At 40.3% G+C, this 14,355-nt stretch overlaps 1 protein-coding gene across 2 annotated transcripts in view; it reads right to left on the reverse strand.

Moving 5' to 3' along the window:
* Positions 1-14,355, reverse strand: part of mthfd1l (methylenetetrahydrofolate dehydrogenase (NADP+ dependent) 1 like) — a 36,676-nt gene that overhangs the window by 17,420 nt on the left and 4,901 nt on the right. For both annotated transcript variants that reach the window (XM_069158198.1, XM_069158199.1), the window contains exons 7-20: positions 13,817-13,953; positions 13,202-13,304; positions 12,673-12,740; positions 12,478-12,575; positions 12,181-12,354; positions 11,830-11,966; positions 11,252-11,298; positions 10,574-10,681; positions 10,283-10,357; positions 9,467-9,569; positions 8,077-8,153; positions 6,697-6,837; positions 5,199-5,267; positions 1,678-1,789 (exon numbers count right to left, since the gene is read on the reverse strand). In XM_069158198.1, coding sequence (XP_069014299.1) covers positions 1,678-1,789; positions 5,199-5,267; positions 6,697-6,837; positions 8,077-8,153; positions 9,467-9,569; positions 10,283-10,357; positions 10,574-10,681; positions 11,252-11,298; positions 11,830-11,966; positions 12,181-12,354; positions 12,478-12,575; positions 12,673-12,740; positions 13,202-13,304; positions 13,817-13,953 — 1,449 coding nt within the window. The remainder of the gene's footprint in view (positions 1-1,677; positions 1,790-5,198; positions 5,268-6,696; positions 6,838-8,076; positions 8,154-9,466; positions 9,570-10,282; positions 10,358-10,573; positions 10,682-11,251; positions 11,299-11,829; positions 11,967-12,180; positions 12,355-12,477; positions 12,576-12,672; positions 12,741-13,201; positions 13,305-13,816; positions 13,954-14,355) is intronic.

Here is a 14,355-nt window from a genome sequence, read left to right on the forward strand (position 1 = left end):
TATTCCATATTTCTCAAATCTACCAATTGCAAGACCAAAACCAACAGTTGCCCCGTCTCCTTTTGATTAAACCACCCTGTTGCACTCCCCTCTCAAAACAAATAACAATTATACAGTTTCTTTCTTTTTTTACAGCTAACATATTTGCTTTATTAGTTGGGAATTCTAGTTTTAATATTAATAATTACTAATAGTGTATTGCTTTGAGCAACTTCGGTGCTTAAGTATGCATTTATGGCAGCAGGATGATGTAAGAGGGATTGGATAATAAATGACAAGGCCCATGTTCATGGTCATTAATAGACACGTCATCGGGTGCAAAAGTGTGGCGCAAAAATTTATTTTTAATACTTTCTGGATAAAAAAAAAAAAAAAGTTCTACAACCATAAGGAATAACATATTAAGATTTATAGTAAGTAATACTTTTGCTAGGATCACTCGATTCTATGGATTTGTTAACAATAACAAAAATATATTGACTTCCTCCTTAAATTTCGTGTTGTTCACCCAGTTTTTCTATGAAGTGGGGAAATATGATTGACATTATCCCCGTTTTACAACCTGTTGATCATCTGACAGCTGGTTTCTTCTCCAGCCGGACTTCACTGTATGAGATCATACAGAAAGACAACTGGCAGTACCAGAATATATGCACAGAAATGTTTATTTTCTCAACTGCTCTATTGGGTGTTATTACCCTTTTGAGCTAAAAAAGAAGAAATAAGAAGGTTGTATCCTCGGAGGAAAAGAGCGGAGTAGGAGAGGGAGCGTGAGGGAGGTATATGCATCCCAGCTGCCACGGGAGAAAAAGGAGGGAGGTCGAGTTCCTGGCATACCTGAGAGTCAGGTAACAAACACACAGACAGGGAAGGGAGGCAACAAGACAGACAGATGGAAAACGAGTAGGGTGGACAGAAGTGGAGGTTCAAAACGCCTCCTTGCTTCATGTTGTGAAATCCAACTCTCCGTCCACACTGCCTCCACATTCGCCCAACTAACACGTGACAGCTTGGGTGAATGGTGTGTTTGTAGAAACAGTCAACCTTTTACCAGAGGCTATTACGCAGAAAACATGTGGCACAAACACGTAAATATAAGCCTTGCGGAGATTTCCATGTTTATCAAATGCACCTGGCAAACCCCACAGACTCGCACATACATTCCAATCAGATTTCTGCGGCCAAAGTAAATGAAGTCAGAAAGAGAGCAGCAGGATAGATAGACCGATAAAAATGGAAATATTCAAGTATGCTTTGACGTTGAAGGGATTAGTGTGGTTTACTCTAAGGCATTCCAGGGGCTCTTAAGATGATCAACCTGCTTCCTTCCCCTCTCCTGTTTTTTTTACGCAATCTTTTGACAACTTTCTTAGAAAGTGACGCTGAAGCAGGACTCTGGAGCACCGTACTCGTCCACCAGAGGCAGGTAGAGCAGAGCCAGAAGCAGAACTAGGATGAAAGTAGGCCAAAGGTTGTAACAGCAAAGAGCAAGCTGAGGTTCATCAGTGGAGTCAATTTTAAGTTACAGTTTAATCTCCAACGCAAAGGGAAGCTTAGGTCTTAAGCTCTTACACATCTGGGACTCCTTGACTTCACAGCTAAGATCTTGTTGGCTGTCATCCCCCAAAGTTCTGTGGTTGTGTGTATGATCTGTATGCAAGCACTGTGCGCTCTTACCCACAAAGCCGTCCCGTCCGACCAACTTCAAAGCCAGCTTGTCTGCCAGCACCGAGGAGTTGCCATGGGCAATGTTGGCAAAGGGCCCGGCATGGACAAACACTGGCGTACCCTGCAACAATTAGAGGAGCACACAAACATACGAGGAGTTGAGAAAACAGCGTAACCCACAGCAGCTCACCCGACCGAGTTTACATAATAACTAAACACTTCTTTCATACTAAATTCAACATCTTTCAGTCAAGCTTCCAGGATAAATATCGAAGTGTGGCTGCACTTTGGCTGGAAGTGTGTTTGTCCAAACAGAAGGCACAAGTTTAGAGGTACTTGACTGGCATGCCAACCTGACTGCAGGCCAGGCCTCCTTCCTCTGAAGATTTGGATAACTCCCTTAAGGCTGGCAACACACACAAACGAAGGGAGCACCGAAAGTGCAAGCTTCTCGATCACATTACAACAAGACCAGTGTTACGCCAATAAACAAAAACATAACCTTTGCTCAGTCTGCACAGATTTCATTTTAAAAGTAGATAAAATAATAACTAAGCAATGAAACAAAAAACCTGTCTTTTTGGAAAAAAAATTAAGTGCCATATTTTACGAGGTAGTTGTAAACAGAATTGCTCTGCGTTTGTTGAAGGCATCATATTTGATGAGAACTTTTTCTCTTTTTTTTTACTACATTTGGTGTATACGTTTGATCATGGAACAAAATTACTCCCTTAAAAGAGAAAGTAATTGGTATATTAATCAGTAGCTGCAGCTCGATCATTATTTTTCATTAGTGAAACTACAACTATCGCAGACTCACAGCTGCTGTACGAGCAGCAGATGTATCCTTAAAAGCTCCGAATAATTCACATCTATTTTGCAATGTGCAGCCTGCTTACACAAGAAAAGACCTGAAAAGAACAAGCTTGCCAATGAAAGGTCTACTACTCAAGATCAAAATCCCTCTGCTGCACTCATGACAGACTTCAAAAAGGCAATTACTTAGAAAACTGGTCAGCCAGCTGACCCATTGTTACACTGGATGTGAATTCCTTAAGAGAGAGGAAAGAGGAAGGATGAGAAGGCCGAGCATGATTTTCTGAGCTTTTGTTTGCATACCTCTCCCTGTTTGGATAAACAGTCTCCCCTCAGAGGAGTAAATCAGCTATTTAACAAAGCTCAGAAAAGCTGCCACTTCTCAGTTTCTCTATGTAAACTACAAATTACTGCAAGAATAAATAGATGCATAAGTGGAAAAGAGTGGAACGTAAAGGAAGAATAGAAAAAGATGACGCATTTGTTTTAACACTTCCTTGTAACAAGACAAGAAACATCCTTTTAGTATTATGATCCATTCAATTACATCTTTTTTTACTATTTCAGTGGAAAGGCCATACACGTCAAACATTACGTGGATTTCCATCTGCTTCTCCAACCCCTGAACTTTAACGTGACCGAGTTCAACCTTTTCACTCTTTCCACATCTGTATGAGGAAACACAATTCAGGAGATACATCAGCTGGCCACAGGGTGATGAAAGTGGAAATGAATGAAAAGTCCAGCATGTCACCTCTCCAAGATTATGAAGACTAGGAAGGGAGATGAACAAAAGCAGGAAGATGGAGATCATGTCCATGTTTCCTCATCTTGTGCATCTCTTGTATTGTCCACTACACCAGCAGTAGAACATTGCTAAAGTAATAAAATATTCCACGTCTTTGGGACAGCACAAGAATTTCAACCCGAGAGCTTGTGCTCACAGGCCCGACTATCCATCTACGTTATGGTCTACTGCCTCCCTGCAGGAAAGATCCATGCAGTCGTTCTGTGAAACTCCACACAGACAGGATGTTTGAGGTCTGCTTAACTGACATGTACACAGCGAGTGGGTGCAAAAACTATCCCTCTTCTTCTTGTGCTATATCTCGTCCGCAGCCTGCTCCATCTGAAACAACACAGAAAAGCAAGCCGCACCACAAACACACCAGTTTTCATGTGCCAGCTCTATTCTCACGAGTGCATCTGTGCTCACCACAATGACAAGCGACGAGGGCACAGAGGCCACAGGCGGTCAAGCTCGATGGAAAATTCTCATGGAGCGCGGAGGACGGGTACCAGTCCCCTGACCAGAATCACAGGAAACCCACACAGGAAATGGTTCCACGCAACAGGACCGCAAAGCTTCCTCCAAAAAAACAGAAAGTAATCAAATCTCAGCTGCATACAACTCTCCATTCCCTCTACGCCCTTGAAAACACAGAATCTGGGACAGCCGGTGTTTATTTTCTCCACCCAGCAGCCATGTAATCAAGCTTTCTGCTCAAAAACAACAAAGAACCAACAAAAATGGTCATACACACACACACAACAAAAAGAGAAAGAAAAAGTCGTTATCAGGAGCATGACTGTTAACATTGTGCTCATTGTAAACTGGAATTACTTGAATAACAGAAAAATGCACTTTGCTTGTGCAGCAAACGTTTGATCAGCAGCTCAGCAGTGACTCAGGCTCAAAATGAGAAAAGCGGAGAGCCTTGACATCAAAGTCAACCACTTTTATCTGGATGTACAGACTCCAACTAACTGATCTGATGCCAGAATAACAACATAAAAACAAAAACACCTTTACAAGACTGGCCTGTTTAATATGTTTCCATCATGTCATCAACAAAACTGTCTCACATCATGGCTTTAGGTGGGGTAAGAAGTGTTTTCATTTCCAGAAAGTTGGGAACTTCTGTGATACACTACACAAGAGAGACTATACAAAGTAGGATGCTAAAGTTAAGGAGGCTACTTAAATATTTTTTTTATTACTGATACATTTAAATAATCGATAAGTATATTTCACCACAACAAATCTTTTGGTCCATTCAAATTTTATAAATAGTAAAAAATGCCCACTTTCCCATATATTCTGGTAGAGTCCAACTTGAAAACTAACAAGGCCCAAATCCCACAAACAATAAGAAGGAAATTGATTTTCTGTCAATTTAATAATGTTATTTGACAAATAATTTAAGCTTTAACAGCTAGGATTTGGAGTTTTCCTCGTGTTCCTCAGAAAAGCATAGTCACAAATGTATGCGAGTGAGTGAGTGAGAGTGTGAGTCTGTCTTTTTTATCATCACGTGGACAAATTTTGATTTTAGGTTTAAAGTTAGAATTGTGGGTGACTGTCCTCACAAAGATAAAAAGACGTAAGAATTGTTCATGTCTGCGTGTGATCACTTGGCCATTCATCTTATGGTAAGGTCACTAAAGCAATGGAAGCCAGCTGTTGCGAGAGGCAGAGTTATGGTACAAGTGGTCACACTGAAATAAAAACGTTAAACATTGGGTGGATCGCCGGCCTGAGATCTCCACCTGTGAAAAAGGCCAATCTATCATCCTTTCTTGAGAGCTCTCAGTGGAACACTTTCTTCTTCTTTCTTTTCTCAGGGCAGTATTTATTCTACGAGATATTCATCAGACGATTCTCAGTTGAGCGGGATAACGACTATTTAAGTGGGGTTATGTAGGTGGCTCACCTCAAGGGTCTGCATCAATGTGGGCTTGATGGCATCTTTCATAAGGACTGCCAGAGCTCCACTCACACCCTGACAGAGAGGGAGAAAGAAAAATGAGGGTGGTGGTTGGAAACGAGACAAAACATTGACCTCGCTAATACAAACAATTGAGTCTGATGTAAAGAATGGTCAAACGGGTGTCTACCATAGATGATAAATGGCGCTATAGTCCATCTCAAAGTGTCTATCCTTTAAGCTTAACACTGCAAGAAAAGCCTGCTTCCCAAAAAACGCTTTGTCAGCACTCTGGCCACAATAAAACACAAGACACACACACACACAGACTACATTCCCCCTGGGCTGGCTTTGACGTGTGGCAATGTTTTTGCATCCTGGCAAATCAGAAAGGCTAATGTAACTTTAAAAGTGTTCATCCTCTCCAGCTCTGAAACAGCACAGTCATATGAGGGAAACCAGGTCGAGCTGACCCAACGTGATCTGATAAAACACTGCTTAACATCATAACCACACGTCAAATCTATATTAAACACGTTTTGAATAGAGGAGGTGATACAATAATGTGTGAAGGACAAGACAAAATTGAGAGAAGCTTTAAAACTAAAGACTTTCTTGTTTAAAAAATAAATAAATAAATAAAAATTCATAAAGTGTCTTGATCGACTGCAATTAAAACAAATATGAGCAAATCAACAAAGAAAAAGTGAATGAAGAAGAAATAGTTGGTTGGTGGTTAAAATAGGTAAAAGAAAAATGGACTTTTACAACACAGATGCACTGTAAACACAAACAACATAGTGAAGTTACCACACGAAAGAAACTTACACTGGACGTAAATAAGTTTTTAATTGCCTAACACCTCAAATAATATCCAAATCCCACTTCTTATGGTAAAACCCCAATAAACATTGTTAGCTTAGTTTTAAATGTCACTGATAAGTATAATGTATTCCTTCATTTTTAGTGTCCTCTGTGCAAACGGCATTTCATTTTGTATTTTCAATGAGTTTCTCCTTTCTGCATATGCAGTATGTTGTCAGTGCAGCAGTATTGCTTTTTTATATGTAATATATAAGCTGCAAAATTGAAGATATTTTCTACACTTGTCAGAGTTTTCTCTTTGTTTCCGAAGTTGCAATTTAGCCCCCAGTTTCATTTGATTTCAATTGATTGAATAGACTACTGTGGCCAGTCAAATCTCGAGATGCTATTTTCAAGGAATATTACCGTTATAAAATACATTTTCAATTACATCCATTATGCCACATTTCACTTTAAACATTTTCAGCCTGTATTAAAAAAAAAAAAAAAAACCCGTCATGCTTCTGTATCTCTGCTCTTCAGTCTTTCGGATAGACGGGAATCTTTTCTGAACTATAAATGACAACTGAAATTGAATTCTTTTGTTTTACCATTTTGAGATGTTGCGATGATAAGCTGTGGGACTGTCGGAGTTAAAACTCCCACAACCCTTCGATAAAAAGACCACAGTGATACACACCAGGTCCTCTGCAGTGACGGGCCGTCCGGAGCGGCTGGTCCCCACCACCATGCGGGCCAGTCTGGTTTTCATGTCCTTCAAGCTGTCTGACAGAGCCAAGATGGCCATGATCTCACTGGCGACTGCAATGTCGAACCCAGTCTGGAATGTGAGAAATGGAAAATCAATGCCAATGAAAACCACAGAGGCAACAAATTGATGTTGGGTTTTTTTTTTGTATGGTGACCACTGGAGAGTAAGGATATGAAAATTCCCTTTTTACCAACAATGAATCTGTCCCTTGTGTTTGCAGCTACAATCCAATATGTTTACACTTTCAAAAAATAAATTTGACTTGGGCACAAGAAAGAGGTTTACGTGAATGAAATATTTCTCTACACAGTTTTAAACCAATCACTCTGTGGGAAGAAAACTGGCAACTTTCCTCAGTGACTGACAGACAAAAATTTTGACTCCAGTCGCCGCGTTTATCACATGGGCAATAAAACACGAGGCCTAGAAACATGGCCGAGGTTTGGAGTGATGACTTGATGACAAAATTTAACTATGAACATGTATAACACATGACTTTCTACTTTGTTTTATGTCAAACTAACAGAAGAAAGATGGAGGGAACAAGACAGAATGAGTAAGTGGCAGCTACACTCGGGGAAGAGCACAGAAAGAAGTCTCCCCTCCACATCATGGAAAAAAAAAATAACAAAAAAAATAAAACAACCCAAACCACATCAATCCACCGAGGAACACCATATTTCTACTCCCACTCCCAGTGATAATACCCGGAGGGACTATAGTGTGTCCAGCAGTGGAGGAAGGTGGAGGGCAGAGGAATGAAAGGGAAACAGAATGGATGAACTGATGGCAGTAAATATAAGCATATGCTGAACTAGCTCAGAGGCTGTTCCAGGTGTGTGTGTGTGTGTGTGAGAGTTGGGATGGGTGGGTCACTTTCCTCCTTCTCCAAATATTTGCTTTCACTTTGTCCTGCTTGCTTCCCATTGAGGTGAAGTGTTTATTTACAGAATTTCATTTAGCTGTCATTGCGACGATATGAGTGAAATACATCTGGGCTGTATCATAGACAGAGGGGGGTATGGAGGGAAGTGTGTGTGTGTGTGTGTGTGTTTGAGAAAGTTTTTAGTTATGGTTATTAAATGTGTCTATACTGTATAACCAAATAATCTGGGTATCTGATGCCGTGTTGATAAAAATGCTAATAAGGCTAATGACCACCACCAGTAAAGCCTTTGATCTGCAATTGAAACACTCTGTTGCACCATCATTGGTTATAACGTGTGAGGAATTTAACTCGTTAGATCATTTTATAATGAAAAGGTATGCAACATATTTGGACAAGTTGTGTGCACAAATGCAGCATACCTCTCTGATTTGTCCTTTTTCAGTGCTTGCCTGTCCTACTGTGATCTTCCTCAAGAAGCGGTCATTTGTATCAACAACTGAAAAACAAAAACAACAAGACACTTTAATTTCAAGCAAAACTTCTTCTACAATCTACAACTTTGAGCATGAAATGTAGCGCAACCATAATCAATGACAGACACGGCACATATAATTTGATCTGATATCTCGGCCACACACAAGATCCATGTCTTTACAGCCTACACCTGACAGACCGTAAAAATCTATTTCCACACGTGTTAATAAATACAATTGCATATCCACAGGCTTCCACACACTGACAAATAAATCCAGGAGATTCTTATCTCTCCTTGTGTGGAGGTGCTGACACACTGCGAGTACTTAGCCTATGAGGGATTTACTACTTAAAAGTTTTTTCACTCAGCACTTTGACTAATCTCCGATAACGTGGCTGAAACTGGTTACTCTGTGGTTATACTGTTGTTACAATCAGGCAGGAAACCATGTTAGTCAAACACTCTCCTCATGTTGGTTTGGTGTAATGACAGGTGATGGAAAAAAAACATAGCTTGTTTCATGAACACATAGTCAAACCCACATTACATTAGGAGGCAAATCTGTTTTTAATCTCCAAGTTTGGTCTCGTAAGAATGCCCTCTGGAGCCACTGGAGTAAATACCACATCAGTCATAGCAGCACCCAGCTGGCTGCTCCCACCGCCAACTTTAAACCAACATGGCTCCCCCTGCAGAAGCTTTTCCCAACTCTATCCAACCCAACTTCATTATCGTGTGACGAATGACTGCAACACTTTAACATCTGATGCTTTAATTTAATATAAACTAATTATAGTGTTTATGAAAAAGGAAAATACAGTCTATTTCAAGACTGCATGTGACATGGCACAACAAAACACAGATTTATTGAGCAAGAGATGTCTGTCAAACCATCTTTTATGTTGATTAGATTCGTGTGATACTGATCGCTTTGCTTTTGATCCAAGATTGTGCCCCATTGCTAGCAGGAAATGAGACCGACTGCTCTGCAGCAAGCCTGAGCATCAGTTTGAAATACGATGACCGAAATATTTTTATTTCAAAAGATCTCTGCAGACAAATGTTTAACCAATTCACAACTGTGTGCTTAAAACTGACATGTCTGTAAAACTTTACCATGTTGTTGCAGAAAGTTACAGATAAAATTTTTTAAATAATGGCAGTTTTGAACAAACAATTAAATGGAAGAAGAAGAGGGGCAATTCACTGGACTAAGAAGCAAGTAGAAAACCTGTTCTGTGGTAGTTTGAAGAAGAACATAAACCTGTTGAATTTTCAGTAGTATTCCTCATCAGGAGGAAACAATAAAAGATACAAGGAGAATTTGTAGATACCTCTCTGCCAGGTGATCTTCGCTGGGTCAAGATCAAGACGTACAAAGGTGCTGACTTCTTGCGGTGTGAGAGAGGTTGGGTCTGTTTTATTGATGCCAAGACGCTGGAATTGAAGAGAGAGAAAAATAAATATTGTAGGATCATCTAAAAGTGTTGTGGAAAAGTGATGGTCAGATGAAATTTGGGTTTTGGTTCCACATGTCCACCTTTTGCCCCAGCTGTCACTATACTGTTATACTTTTATGATAATTTGACTACTTCTATATTTTCATTTTAGATGTCCATATCAGCTGGACTTACACTATCATCCAAACATGTAGAACAAATCCAGACTCAATGACTGAGAGGATCAACTTACCATCAGGTCCAAAAGGTTCAGTCGGAGTGCTCTGCTCATAAACACAACTCTTTCTCACTCACTCACTCCATCCATTAAGACTAATAAATATTTTATAGCCCTTTTAAGTTCTTATTATAGAGACTTTCATGTCACAGGATAGACAAACACTATGTTGACTTATCTTCAAACTTTTACCTCCTGTCTTCATAACAACGGTCATGGTCAGATATCAGGCATTCTTCATCGTCAATACAGCATAATGCATATCACTTGTGCTAATATAAACAGTCAGGAGTCGGGCATTAACATATATTTGGAGACGAGCCATTGGTAGATGATAAGAAAGGACATTTAAGATCACTGAGGCCCCCTAGTGGACAGAACCATCTGTTTTTATGAGAGCTCCACATGCAATCCTATGAGTTAGTAACTGTTGTTGATAGTAGTGACTCTGGCACTGTGGTGTTTAGACTTACCCGTAGTCTGGAGATCTGGATGGGTGAGAATCTTCTGACTCCGTTCACTGAAGGGACCAGTCTATTGAACAGGGCCTTGGTGGTTTAAAAGAACACAATTATTTTATCATACATGCAAATCAAGTTAATTAGACCTGGAGCAATGGACGTTAATGTTAAGGTGATATTTAGATAAGCAAGGTTGCAATGTGTGTACACACACACACACACACACACACAATACTTTACACAATGCTTGCTTTCCCTCTTCAGCCATATTCATAAATCTAAATAGCAAATCACCACAGTCACCTTGTCTGATTGTGTTGCCTCATGCAGCATCCTGGCATCGATGGCTGCTGCCATCAGGTTATTGGCTGCTGTGATGGCATGAATGTCACCAGTCAAATGAAGGTTGAACTGAAGAGAGGATATATTTAAAAAGAGGAAAACAAATAAAAAAAATAACGAGAGATGATGGGATTACACACAAGACATCCATATAGTATTAGTCATGTACACATTGTGGGATTGGGTGGGTCCAGTGGATGAAGAAACTCTAACAATGAGGGTTAAAGGGCTGTATTCACAACATGTTGTATTGGATGATAAATATGGATTCAAATAGAGCAATCTTCTCATGTCTTGCATTCTGTCACCTAGGTCTGTAAAATATTATGACATATTTTCTCTTTGACATGAGCCCTTCAATTTAAAAGGAAACACGTGTTATTTTTGCACAGTAAAAAAAAAAAAAAAGGAGAAGCAACAGGCTGAAATGAGAACAAGAAAATAAGGCTGCCTTATTGCAGACTACACATAACTCGCCTCCCTCCCCCTCTATGCCTTTATAGACAGTGCCTATACTCACAGATCCAAGGGTTGTGAATGTGTGCAAGTGTGCCTCTTTGTATAAACTAGAGTCTCTGCATGTCTTTGGTCTTTGAAGCCTGTGCTAGTCCTCCTTGGGAGTCTGTCTGCATGTCTTACCTCCTCCATAGGGATGACCTGGGCATATCCCCCTCCTGCAGCTCCCCCTATGCACAAAGCAGCGGTAACACAGTCAGACGCAGACAACAGGACAAGGATACACAAAGGAGCAGTGCTGAGTGCTGGACTCTAAATGAACTGCTCCACCCCATAACAAAATGTAGCACACTAGCCTCACACTGACAAAGATAGCTTATCACACAGTTACTTCATTCCTTACTTATGAATTGGGCGCCAGTATTTGGCCTTGTCCAAATTCCACTTAATGTAATCAGTAAGAGAAACAAAAAAAATCAGTTGTCTTACAAAATAATATCCTCCATTTGACAGTTAGACATTCGTTCTGATATGAAAATACACCACTGAACTTAAGTCTTTCATCTTTAGGATAGTTTTTCTTACGAAGTGGGATTTTAGCCAAACAGTCATTTGTTTTCAGACAGGATAATGAATTTTGGATTGACTATCTTCAAAATAAGATATTAGTGTATGGTGTTACCTTGTAGTCAAAAGAAAGGTAGAGAAGAGAGCACATGTCCTGTATAATTAGTATAAAGACCCGAGTATTCATGGCTGACCTTTAACCCCAAAGGTGGGTCCCTGGGAAGGCTGTCGGAGGCAGGCGAAGGAGTTGTGCTTCAGGTGGGCAGACATTGCCTGGACCAGGCCGATGGTCACTGTGCTTTTACCTTCACCCAATGGGGTGGGAGTTATACTAAACACAGAGAAACATACAGAACATTTCAGAATTTCATATTTGTTGGTGTGCATAACCTATGTGCATTAATGTCACAATCACATTTAGTCTGCATTTGATACACGAGTGGTAAAATCTACTTCAGAAAGACTAGTAAGGCTTTGTTTCTGTGACAAATTGAAGCACTAGTAGGAATATAACAGGATTCAGTTGATTGTTAAGTCACACTCACCCAGCAACCAGTATATATTTGCCATCGGGCTGCGAGTGGAGGCGGTTTAACAGGGACAGTCGAACTTTAGCTTTGTTCCTGCCATAGGCTTCAAACTCCTCTGGCAGCAAACCAATCTCCTCAGCCAGCTGATCCACTGGTTTGGGCATCTGATCTCTGGATATCTCTATGTCACTGAAAGAGCAGCGAAAACATGACAAATCTTTCAGACAATTTTGAGACATCAAATATATGGACAATGCTTCATTCACAAAATGTTTCCATTTCTAACAGTCCTTCAGACATAGTGGTCTATACCTCGGTACGGGGGTCAGGGGCTGCAGTTTGAGGCTGCGCAGACTCCAGGGCCGGTACTGCTGATCCTGGAGCCACCGACTGCAGCTCCGCACCACATTCTAACACACAGAAAACAGAGAGAGGCGGAGAGAACAAGATGAAGAACAACCGAGATAGAAAAGGGGCGAGAATATGAACGCAAACAAAGAGACGCACCTGAGTTCTGTAAGCTGCTGCGAGGAATCCTAACCCAGACTTTGAGGACAACCCAATGGCATGTTCATCTAAAATGGAAAATGAATCATTATTACCTACAGGTAACACAAACGTTAAACAAGAGTTGGACGCAATATGAAGCTACAAACACCAAAGAAGATGCAGGCTTCATCCCAATATACAGCGTATGCCTTTAACCTGACAGTGGCAGCAGAGGGGTACAGCTTCTTACAGCAGTCTGCACAATAAACTGGAAAGATACATGTTGTTGCATAATTCATATAATCTATAAACAAGAACTGTTGTTGCTGAGCCAAAAACACACATTTTGAAATTCAGACTACAATAGTATGTATTTGGAAGCTTGGGTGTTTTTTTTTAAACTTTTTAGATAGGAAATTGTAAGTAATTTCTGTGCAGCAGCAAAATTTGAAATTCAAGCAAAGTGTAATGAAAAAAAGAAGAGAAAGAGCATCATTTCATTTTCCATGCAGCTCAACCCGACGTATATACATATATTCAGTGATACCTGTCTCGGGGCTCGGCTCACAGCAAATGACAGCTGCCCCTGGTCGAACCCAGGCGGGTGGAACATCCACATTTCCTGCATCCAGCAGGACCACAGCATCAGCCTGCACCAAGAAAAAGGAATTTAAATATGGCAATGAGATATGAAGAATTTAAAAGACTAAAGTGAAAGAGAGATTAAAGATTTTTCATGACTGAGGAGTGCAGAAGATTCAATAGGCGTTTTATGTCTTGTATGCGTTTCATGACAAATTAACATGAATAATATCTCCAAATAAATGTGACTGTATAGCGTTCAAAAACTGTTCAGCCAGCTTTGTTAGAACTGATCACATTATATGACATTGCAATTTAAAAAGCAGACAGTGACTCCATGTGGCCAGCATCTAACACTGCACATACTGTAACTGGCAAAAGAATAAGAAGGATAAAAACTTTTCCATTATAAAACATTGAATAATGTGCGATGGCTTCCCCCCCCAATTTTTTTTTTTTTTTTCTAAACACTAACAAATTAATACACTCAGAAAAATGTGACGCTGACAGACTTGGACCAAACCACAAACTTTTTACAGCCTCATTTCAAGTCAAGAAAAACACATGTGCAGTAACACACCTGTCTCTGCAGGCTCTTGGAGTTCCAGTTACTCTTGAGAACTACCATCCCACTTCTTTCAATCAGGCACTGCAGGGCCAACTGAAGGGGTCCTTCTCCTCCGACCAGCAACACAGTTTTCCCTTCCAGTGGAGCATCTGTACAAATGGTTAAATGATCAGTAGTGGGTAAATATGCTCTCAGCAGCTGAGTCCTCAGTCAGCCAGACCTTTACTGCGTGTCACTTCATTGCTCTATTTTCCTGTAACTACCAAATAAAGGAAACGTGCCAACAGTAAAAAAAATAATCTTTAATTCATTGAGTGCCTTATGTGTATGAGCCACATGTGGTTCACACTTCAGTTATAGTTAAGCCCATGTAGTCAAGAGTCTTTATTAAAATGCCTGTGAATCTCAACTCAGAATGAATGTGACCCCAAAGAAACCAGAAGTTTGACCCCTACCCTCTGAATCCCAGGATGTGTCTCAAATTACTCCATACTTTGGAAAAAAAGACAAACACACCCTGCTGATTCATCAGGTTGTTATTTAAGGATCCT

The sequence above is a fragment of the Embiotoca jacksoni genome, unplaced genomic scaffold, assembly GCF_022577435.1.
Source record: "Embiotoca jacksoni isolate LCO1_2020_lvr unplaced genomic scaffold, fEmbJac1.0.p SCAF_23, whole genome shotgun sequence".
Lineage (NCBI taxonomy): Eukaryota > Metazoa > Chordata > Actinopteri > Embiotocidae > Embiotoca > Embiotoca jacksoni.